General features: G+C 36.4%; 1 protein-coding gene across 1 annotated transcript in view; it reads right to left on the bottom strand.

Moving 5' to 3' along the window:
* Positions 1–5,703: 5,703 nt before the first annotated feature.
* The window catches only part of LOC104624309 (rho GTPase-activating protein 7-like), a gene marked incomplete at its 3' end in the record, with an annotated part of 67,945 nt that continues 62,141 nt past the window's right edge, over positions 5,704–11,507 (bottom strand). Inside the window, exon 4 of the mRNA XM_010291647.1 lies at positions 5,704–5,889. Within this exon, the coding sequence (XP_010289949.1) occupies positions 5,704–5,889 (186 nt within the window). The remainder of the gene's footprint in view (positions 5,890–11,507) is intronic.

An 11,507-nucleotide genomic window follows, 5' to 3' on the forward strand; every position in this document is an offset into this window, starting at 1 on the left:
GCTTTTCATCAGTCACCAGAGGTTCTATTAGGGTTCATTTACACATAGAGAGCTCTCTCCCAAGCTCAGAAGTCATTTGTTTAGCTAATGTTTATCTTATAAAACCTTTTACAATAACAAACACGTCAATAAACCCTGAAACATTGGCAAAGCTGAACTACTTGGGAACCAGAGGGCACTCAGCTCTATAAGGCAGCAGTAAAAGATAATTAAAGTCTCATGTTTCCCATTTGTTTCAACATCATGTAATGTCTACAAATGTGATTTTGCCTTAAAGCCCTTAAATATGGGGAATGCTTCTACATGGCTGACAGGAATCCCAGGTGATTTCAGTCTTTTCTCATCTCTCTTTACATAAAACTTACAACCTAGGAAAAAGTCCGTGTTTCATGTAAATAAAAAATTCTTTCAATCATGTGATGATAGAAAGTAAAATTTATTACATGATGACTCTAAGTTACCAAATACCTTTGAGCACTTACTTGCAGAGTAAAAGGGGAAATTAAAAACAACAAAATTATACCAATCCTGTCTTTCCCTAGCCACCTCAAAGAAAAAAAAGGACCCCTTTGCCCTTCATCCCAAGAAAAGCAAGTCACTTTTACTAATTTTGAAGGGTGCAGACATGAAAATCAGGGAGCTCATCTCATTGCTGCAAGTGCTGGAGTCTATCATAATGCAGAAGCTGCATGTTCATGAGCTAACTGAGAAAACGTTAGCAAAAGAAATCACCAGATATGTAAATGAGCGGTCTGATTCTGATGATCTTTCTGTGAGGTCAGCCCAAATCCAATGGTTGATTGCTATCTACATTTTTGAATTCCACTAACGTTAGTCTCCTGGATTCAGATCACACAGGGGTTAGCAGCAATAAAATCTTATTTGAGTTTCTTGAATATTATATATGAATGATTGGTATTTATGCTGGTTGAGGAAGATCTCACTGTGTTCAGCTTCATGTTCTCATACAGGAAATCAGGTGCAGAGCATTGCAGCAACTTATTCACACTTACTGGGAGGGCAGCACCTCCTGACAGCTACTCACACTCATCCTGTGTGAGTTTGCTGTCTTGAATCTCTGAAGGTAACCCCAGCTGGCTACTCTTCCCATAGTTAGCAGCAGCAGGCTGCTACAACTGTTTAGAGTTCTTGCTCTCTCTCTCAAATATAAAAAAGTAAACCCCAAGAAACTAATTTTGAAAACATGTTATGTATGTTTTGGCACAAATCTTTATTCTTATAGTCTCATATGAATTCGGTCACTGTGATACTACATTTGTTGGACCAGGTGGGAAAGGATCAAAAGCAGATCCCCAGGGAGTCTCTTGATCTTGATCTTGAGCTTTATCCAGGCATAGAAGAATAAATTACTGCAAAAGCTACATCTCTTCTATGATCATGAATCCTTTACTCTCTGCAGAACGTCATCGTTCTTTGCTCAGGAAGCTGAAGAGTCACATCATAGTGATGTTAATCATGAGACGATGGAGAGAGGAGGGAGGTAGTGTGCCAGATAGAATCAGTGATAAGTTTGGGAGAGTCAGTGGGGTGTTTTATTGCGGAAGAAAGTGCATCTAACTTTGGAAGGTAGCAGGGGTGATCACAGGAGCATAAGTGCCAAATTTCAGTAAGTTATCACCAAGTCAGCTAGATGTGGTAATTACCATGTTTCTTCTTGGTTTAGTAAAACATAAAGCAAAATAGATTCACATAAACCACCTTATTTTCTTTCACAAGGAGAAGACAAATTGCAAGGAGTAGAAGCACACAACAAGGCAGTAGCTTTGTCTTGGGTATGAGGAGGAGGTAGAAAGGAGGGGAATAAACACTAAAATATGCTATCTGGATTTCGTTTGCTTATTTGACCATATGCTTGGAATTTCAGTTTGTTCATGCTCCAAGATATACACGTAGCGAGTGTGAGCTTAAAAATCACCAAACACCACTACTGTGACCTTACTAAGTTGGTATTTCTCTGGGTCATCCAAGAGAAAGAGAGTTGAAATGAAATGAGTTCTTTTGAGTGCTCTCTGCATACGTAGTATGCTAACCTTCAAGCACTTGTCAAGGTTGTGGGTAACAAATAGAGGCAGTAAAACAAAAAGACGTCTTTTGGATAAAAAAGTAAAAAAACTTGCTTTTCAGTTCATTCAAGAACTTTTTTTGTTTCTTTACAGATAATTGATTTTTAAAAAAGTAGGAAAGATTTTACTTATATGAAAACAACTCATTTTTTTTCCAAAAGACAGAAAAAGGAAATAAAAATACTTAGTCAGTAAAAATAAGAAGTTTCTTTGCCACTGGTAAAAGAAACATGAGCTTTATCTCCTAAAAGGGTCTAAGGAAATGATGCAAAGTAGGTTTTTTAATCCAAATATAACAATGAAAGTTTTCAAAAATACCCCAAGCCCTTAAAAAACCTCTTCAGAAAACAAAACATTCATCTGCACAGCTGTTTTATGCTAAAATGCTTATAACCAAATCCTCCTTTTTTGTTTGATTAAAAAAACCCTGAACTATAACCATTTCTATTTTGATATCTAAATCCTGGTCAGGATGAATATCAAATTTCCTTTGCTAATATAACCAAAATCTTGGTTCCTTTGGTAGAGTTAATAAACAAGATAAATACATATTTCATCTGCCATATAGTTTCCTCAGATGGAAGTATTACCAGTAACAAGTGCTACTCCAGGTCTGTGGTATGACAAATTCCTATTACATTTCTTTAGGGTCTTGCAACACTTTCCTTAACTCAGTGACGCCTGTGCTAACATTTCATAGTCCATACGTACATGGACAGACACTGGCACAGACAACACACACTCTACGTGTCTTCCATCTCTGTGCACCATTCCCATTTTATTCCCAGGTACTATCTGTCAAGCCAGGATCTTTGTGGTCATAAAAATCCAGAAACCAATAGAAGTATTCTTACGTCTGGGAAGTTTTGCTCATGCTGCTGACATATTTTAAAAGCCTGGGAGGAAGGAAGGATGTTTTGCAATTGACTGCAGGAGAATCTGGGTTCCATTCACCACATTAAGGCTCAGCCATAAATGCTGCAGCTTGAAGTTAGGGTGAGCTTACTGCGTGGTTAAGATGATAAGCTAGTTATTACTTTTCTTGGAGCAAGACCACTGGGGATCGCCATGGTTTGGTATTAGAACAAGAGTAATAGTTGGACAATCTTGATGCCAGCTACAAATATTAAAAACACCTCATTTTCCTCACCTTTAAAATGTAAATAATAATGCTTTATCATTAAATAGGATGTTTGGGTGCTTTCAAGTGCCTAGAAAAAAAAACCCTGCGAAGTATTCTGATTGTTCTGTGGTAGACTTTTCTATGCATCATGTCTAAAAATGTAGTATTTTACAAGTTTAACACAGAACAAATCAATTAAAATTAATTTTTTAACATATACACACACTTTTCTTACAATTGCTGATTTTTTTTACTGTAAATCATCTAGCATTCTATATATTTCTGTAGCTTGCATTCTGATATAAAAATATTTTCCAGTAAGAAGTTTCACATTGTAGTCCATTTGTTTCTGAGATTTTGATAGAATCATTGGGTGTTAATGCAGACACAACTCCTTACATCATAAAAATGACACTGCATTTTTAATCTTAATTAACAAGTATAATAATTTTCTATTCAAACAATGGCTAACCATAGCTGGTGAAGGATATGTTCTGTCTTAAAAACCTTTATGTTATAAACTTCTTTTATGGGACACTTAAAAGATGGAGATATTCAATATTGCCATTCATTTATCTAATATAAGTTCTGAACATTATTATTTTCTACAGATGATATATTTCTAATTCATGGAAAAAAGGAAGTGTTACTAATACAGAGCACAATTCTGCTAAAGTCAGTAGCAACTTTGCCAGTTACTCCAGTAAGTGAAGATGCAAGTGGATGCTGTCTGACTTACAATCTTGCTGTCTGTGCTGTGTCCATTTCCTTGTTAGAGACACAGTTCTGTGTGTGCATATATGGATATGCATAAAAGATAATAAAATTTACTATTAAAACCCAGGATTTACATCTAAGCTTTTATTAATTACTACATTTACTATGAAGACAGCCCTTTGAAGATCCTTTCCTAGAAGTTCTAAAATTAGTCTTCTTTCAGGATCACTTTATTTATTTTGTTCTGAATTTTATTTTTGGTTTCTGCAGGCACTAAGCAAAGCATCTCATCGACGTCTGTGTTCCCACGCTATTCCCATGAAAAGCTCACTCAAGCTTGCAGACAGATGTACTGCAGATCCTGAGAGTAATAAGTGGGTCTGATTTTGTGAAGTGCTGAGCATTTTCTGTATTTCCCCAGGATCACGCCCTAATAGTACAGTTTCTTTCTGAATTGTTCCAACTTTCCTAACCTTTGTGTGGTATATTAAAAAAATGTAGTTCACAGTTTCTAAACTTTCAAAACTTTTTGTTTAGCACACAAGAGTCCAAGTACACTCTTGGCTTTTGTACCAATACCAGTCCCCTGAGGAGAGTTTGAATTATTCCATATTTTAGTTGAGGTGACTATTACAACTATGAAACATTTTCTGCAAAAACACTTTAGACTGAATTTTATGTTCACACTCAACTCTCATAGAACCAATATTTCACAAGCATTTAAAAATATTCCTGACCTTAATGATGGTGCAAAGGACTCCAGAAAACCACAAATCCAGTTTCACCACATGAAAAGAGTACGTGTTTTTTTGAAAGCAGATAGTCTGCAGACTGGCAGAGTAGATTTCTGAAAAAATAGCTGTATTTCATATAAAAAAGGTTTTGTAAAAAGAATTATATGAGTAGTATAAATATAAATTTTTAAATCCACCCACATTAGTCCCTAGTTTTGTATGTAAATTTTAATTAGAGTTGCCACAGGCAGGGTATATGACTTTTTTAAAAAAAGCATTTCTTTCTTGTGTGTTGGCAGCAAAGTAAGCAGAAATATGGCTTAGTGAAAATAAAACACTTGATGAACAAACAAAACAACAACACTGTACCAATCCTTCTACCAGTACCTGTTTTTCATTGGAAAGAAGAGGTATGCATTACCCTTGGCCAGCCATGTACTTTCCAAACAAGACCTTCCAAACTCAGTGTTTGCATGCTGAACTCAATGAGGAAGGAACAGGCTGTGTATGAAGCAAGTTGCAAAAACTTGCTATGTCTCTCATGACAGAAGTACAGAATGAAAGTTCTGTTTTATATTTGCCTGTGTTTCGATTTAAGAATAAATGTAGTGATAGCAGTGGAGGGTACTCATCACCTTGCAGCTGCTGAAAGAAAAAAAACTTTAGTAGAGAGTGAGAGAAAGAAATAAGCCAACTTATAGATAAATTAGATCAAGATTTTTCAGTCTGTCTTTTTAATGCTCTTTTCTCCATTATTTTGTGCTTCTAGTCAGGTCAAAATCTAGATCATTCTGATTCACTTTTCATGGGCAAATCCTACTCCCTGACATCTTAGCATGATTTAGAAACAGAGGAACAGACAGAAGTACAGACCCAACAGGCTAGGGACTATTTAGAGGAGCTTGATGTATTCCAGACTGTGAGGCTAAATGAAGTCTACACAAGCATGCTGAAAGAGATGGCTGATGTGATTGCAGGGCCAACTAACATCTGTGAAAAATTGTGACAAGTGTGGGGTGTCCCCGATGGCTGGAGGAAGACTTACGCTCATCTTCAAAAGAAGAAAAGAGGCAATGATCTCTAAGCTTGTCAGCTCACCTCTGTCCAGGGAAAGATCACGGAGCACATCTTGGAATCCATCAGGAAGGCAATCAGGAGCAATCAACGTCAATTTACTAAGAGCAAATCGTCCTTGACCAACCTGATTTGCCTTCCAAGATGCAATCACTAGCTATGTGGACAAGAAAACAGCAAATATAATATACCCTAACTTTAGTAAGGCTTTATATACTGTCTCCCAAAGCAGTCTAATTCGGAAGCTGAGAAAGTATGAGCTGGAAGAGCACACAGTGAGATGGGATGAAAACTCTCTGGACTGACATAATTCAAAACTGTCAAACCATTAAAACTGACATCTTCAGCTAGGGTATCTAGTTGAAAGCCAGTTTATCTCTTAGAGTTTTTAGAATAAAGACAGAATTAATTTGTTCTGAGTTTCTAATGACATCTGGATGCACCTTTTAGATACAGGACAAAATGCTTGAGAAGATAATGCCAAACATTGCTGAACAGAGAAGAGCACTCAGTCTGAGGAAAAGATGAAATTCTGTGAAAACTAGAATCAATGAGATTTCTGTGAGTCCCCAAAATAACAAAGGATTGGGACGCTGACACAAAGGGAACTTGTGGACGCTGAAATAGCTCCTACTATGTGTACCGAGCTTGGTTTATAGAACCACAAAGTGTAAGAATTTCTTGTAAAGGCATCAAAGAAGAGCATAAATTCAAACTTGAAATCCAAGCAGGAAAAAGATATTGGTTTAAAACATATCCTTACAGGTGCTGCAGGTGCATGACAGATTGTCTTGAAGTACTTTCCACGGACATCAAGAAAACAAATAGTGGCAGCAGAAGGAGATGGTGTTGCTATAAGTAGTAAAAAGAAATTTTCATGGGTTTCCAAGTGGTCTGAGCAAACTCAGTCTATGTTTGTGAGAATGTGCCAGCATTTACAAGTGCATATAGCTTCGAAGCTGCATTTGAAGAGGACTAAATAATACAAACTTTCAGCTTAATAAACACCACACAAAATACCATATATTTGGACGCTCGCTCTCCTGATTGGTATATGTCTTATGAAACCTGAATATTCCTAACTGACTTACAGTAACCCACTGCAGTCCTGAAATACTGGCACTAGAAACATCCATTTATCTAGGTCTAGAGAAAACCAAAACTTGTTTGTGTATAGACAGGGACAAGGCTGACATATGAACAAATACACTGCAGCAAGTTTCCTGATTGCTTTTTGTTCTCCTAGGCTGAAAATTCCACAAATAAGTTATTAGGAAGGTGAGGCTAAGGAAAATATTTAGCAAGAGATTGCTTTAGTACTTCATCACTATAAAGCGCGCTTGTAGATAGCCTTTATCTTCAAGAACTCTGTTCTCTCATATGAAGCTATATAAAAGCTGCTGCAGCTAAAGGTTTCTGGTTGCCAGTGAAAATCTCAATGTTCTGATAACAATTAAATTCTGTTAAGACCATCACTAATTACAAAGTACTGAAAATTATTACTTGCTGCTATTTCTATTTCTTTTGCAAGTTATTTAACATACTTAAGTATTCTAGGACTTAGAGAATTTCAATAATGTAGTTCTCTTTTCTCCTAGGTTTTCTTTTTTTGGTCTTGTCCTTTGGGTTTTTTTTGTAAGACAGCCCAAAATTTCCATCTGAGTATTTTCAACTTTTATGAGCCTGGATCAATACTACAGAAACTGCATGAAACAAAGTAGAACGAGCAGCCAGTCTGATCTCTGCGTCTTATAGGCAATTATCTATCACCCAGTTCAAATAAGTAATCTTCAGGAGAGTAACATGTTCAGGAGAGATTCAGGCTGTAGGTCATAAGTGATTGGCAGTAAATTAATTTAGTAAATTAACTTAAATAACCCAGATAGAAAAAAAGGCACATTTTGTTTAGGACATTATGATGAAAGGAAAAAAAAAATCAATATTTCTGACAGTTGTGTCTGGAGAGTCCTCTTGAAGATTGGTTTAGTACGGAGAGTATATGCTAAACGAGAGAGAAGACAGTCTCTGTAACATCACTGGTCCTCTCTGCATTCTATCCTATCTCCATTTGTGATGAATACTTCAGAGAAAAATACAGCTGGACCTTTCTCCTCTGAATACCCCTGCTCAGTCAGGGATAATCATCCTGTTCTGATGCCTAGAGGTGATGAAAACAAGTGTGAGGTTTTATTTTAGTTCTTATTTTGTTGAGAAACTAAAGCAAGAAATTTGCAGGCACACTGATTCACTGACAAATCACGATCTTCCCATAATCTAGGAAAGAAATGATTGTGCATGTGAACGATAGGAACAAGACCTCTGCAACTGTATCACACCTTTCCAAAGACAAGCAGGAAGGATGGATCCAACCTTGTTACATAGGCATTAGCCTAATTTGTTTTAAAGACTTAAAATGGTTCCAGTCTGTGACTTTTTCTAATAAGCTGTATCAACAGTTAGCTATGTTTTTGGTATGGAAGTGAATGTTGTTGCAAGGTTGGACTCTAACTGCATTTTGTAGCAAATGAATCTTCTCATGCCTTTGCTGGCAAGACTTAAAAGCCATCCACTCTTAGATATCTTTTCCACATTCCTACATGCAGTTATCAAACCACTCATTATCCTTTGGGCTGATTTATCAGTACTTACCAAGAACTGAAGATATGATATATGCTATAAAAGTATTCACTTCTCCTGAAGTGACAAAATTAACCCCAATTCCATGTGTGAGTATTTATTTAATTTGAATTACCTGTGGATAAATGGAGTTTTCCAGGAGTAATCACTCAGTATGATCCCATGTAAAGCTTGGAACACTGTTACAGTTGTAGCACAGGAACTTTGGCAATTAAACTTGATAGAAATCAATGAGACGCCTTCCTCTACTTTGGCAAGAACTGAATTGTGTCCTAGATCACTAAAGACTATCTTTTTCCCAGATCTTTTCTGACTTCAAATGCTAGGGCAATTGATGTTTTTCTGGTCAATTCAATCTCACCTTCATTAGATGCTTTACTCTCCCAGTCAGTTTTACAAACTGCTACTGAAATAGAATTTGAGCGAGCTGGTACCAATGGAATGTACCCCTTTAAGTAGGGGTCATGTCATGCCTCCGTTATGTTGTATCTTATGGTGTATCTTATTCAGCTCCCACCGCTGAACTTTACAGCTGACCTGCACAGATGTTTGCAACAATGGGAACTTCGTACATGCACATACACAGCCCATGAGACAAAAACATAGTAACAGCATAATTACTACTTTGCGGAGCTGAGCTACTAGAACTTGGGTGAAAACAATAAGGAGAGTTTTAATAGCTCGTACTGCTTCTGTGGGAACTTCAGATGACCACATAGAACTCAACAGGAATTAGGAAAGAATTTCCCATGTATTTTATGGAACAAGTTGTATACTCCACATGCATTCACACAGGATGGTGATTTACTGGTTGGAAGAACTGAGTCCATTTCTCATTTTGGAAGGTGGTACTGATGGCTAGAATTGGCTAATAAGACTGTCAGACCACAAGACAGCAGGGAATTCAAAAACATGCCAGATTTTCCCAGGAAATCTTAAAGATTATCTGCTAGTAGATGACAATGATGTGTGGTTTTTGAAGAAGATAAAAGTATAATTTATTCACTCAGATTAATGATAAAAAGACACTCTTTAATAGCTAGGAGAGAGATAATCTTTAAAAAGAAAAATCAAAGTAGACAAAAATAATGCAAGTTATTTAAAAAAAAAACCTCCATCCATTTTTTATCAATAAAAATAATCTTGTATTTAAATTTCCTACTTAATTCTCCATTTAAACTTTCCTATCAGTTATGTATTACATGCGTTCCTAGAATGATACATTTACTATGCAATTTCCATATTTCAAAATACAAATTACTCATCGTATTTGCTGTCTGAAACTGTTTTCATCTTCATCTTCATTTGTAGAGATACTCAAGACCCACCAATTTAAGATGGAAATTATCAGTCATCATCTTCATATTTTACCTAACACAGTCCAAATCAGTATCTTCATTGCTATTCCTTCATTCCCTGCTTCTGACCTTTACTCTGACCGAGATTTTGACCCTGATGATTTGTTTCTTTCTCCCAGTATACCTTCTTTGCTGGATGACCAACATGCGAATAGGTGCCTCATCCACTACCTTATTCATGTCTTTCTCCATTGGTATAGAATGAACTTTCAATCCCAGTTTACCAAGTACAGTCAATCATCATTGATTTCTCCGAACTGTTATTTCCCCAAAGACTTATAAGCATTCCTTCCCACGTCAAATGCTGTCCCTAGCCCATTGCTATTTGAAGAGAAGATAATGAGAAAATATTTTAGAAAATGTTTTATTCACTAATAATTCTGCAATTTTTTTTGTCTGCCTCCTAACATTAACTGTCTTACCTTGGCCTTTAAACTGAAAACTTCTTGAAGTAGGACTGTTGCTGAAATTAAACAGCATACTTGTAGCATTTTTAAAAATAAGAATAATGGTGATATTGGTAGCCTGCTAGTATTTTTGCTTTCATTCTCATCAAGATCAGACATGCTTACAGTTCACAAACCTATTTTTAAGTGGTGACAACATTATTTGTATTACTGAAGCACTCAAAAGCCACAGACTTGGACCACAACCTCATTGTGCAAGATCCTGTACAAACAGGGCAGAAGAATTACCCATACACCAGAAGGAATGTAATCAGTATAAAGCAAGAATCCTCACGCAGACTGATGTGGGAGAACAAAGAAAATGATCATTTGTGTCATATAAATAGCGTTTTAAGTAGTCTGGGAACACTGGGATCTTGACTGACATCAAAGGTTTTCAGATACTCTAGCAAAAGAGTACACTACAGAAAGCGTTAGGAACAATCAATGAGATGGATAGCTTTGCTGGTGTATGTAGAGAGGGCCCTTATGAGGAGAAGTGTGAAGGAATCCAGTCTCCCATATTCCAACTTTACCTGCAATTGTGAATGTTACCCTATGAGTATTTTGCTGAAGCATCCAGGATCTCATAATCCTAAACATATACAGAATCTAGAATATTTTTTGATCTAGAATATTTTTTCTTTAAAAAGTACAGTAGTGCTTACAGATTATTTCCAAAGTTATGTTTATTTCCTTTTTTGTTATTATTAAAAGTCATAGCAATGACCAGATTATTTTCTTCATGAAGTGTTTCATCTTTTCATTTGTAGTGAAGCATGAACTGCCATTATCCTTTCCTTTTCCCCTACTTCCAGTTTCCTCTCAGAGGATCATCCAGTTGGAAGATTCCCAAACACGCAGACCCTGCAGCACACAGCTGCTCCAGAGACCAATATGCACTTACTCCTCCTCTCTCTTTTACCTCTTTCATACATAAGAGGATTATGAAAAACACTGACAATTCTGGAGCTTTTGAAGACAGTGGAAGAATTTTCAAAACATTTTTATGTATTCTATGTGCTGGATGGACTATACCAAATGCCTCTTAAACTTGTAGGAATAAGATGTTTTCTAAAGTTCTATGACAGCCATGAAGATTACTTTTGTCAAAACTTGTGAGCTGCCCAATTGTATGATAGAGCCCATAAACTTATGCATTAAAGATTTTATTATACCATGAATGGCATAATTGTTAAATTAGTTAATATTCCTTAGTAGCTACCACTCTGTACAAGTCACGGATCACAAGACCAAAGCATGTTTTTGTCAGCGTATGCTTACATGATGAATTTGTTGCAAGATTAGGGTCTGAAATGCCATTTATTTCCCTA

Source organism: Phaethon lepturus, unplaced genomic scaffold, assembly GCF_000687285.1.
Source record: "Phaethon lepturus isolate BGI_N335 unplaced genomic scaffold, ASM68728v1 scaffold3427, whole genome shotgun sequence".
NCBI classification, from domain to species: domain Eukaryota; kingdom Metazoa; phylum Chordata; class Aves; order Phaethontiformes; family Phaethontidae; genus Phaethon; species Phaethon lepturus.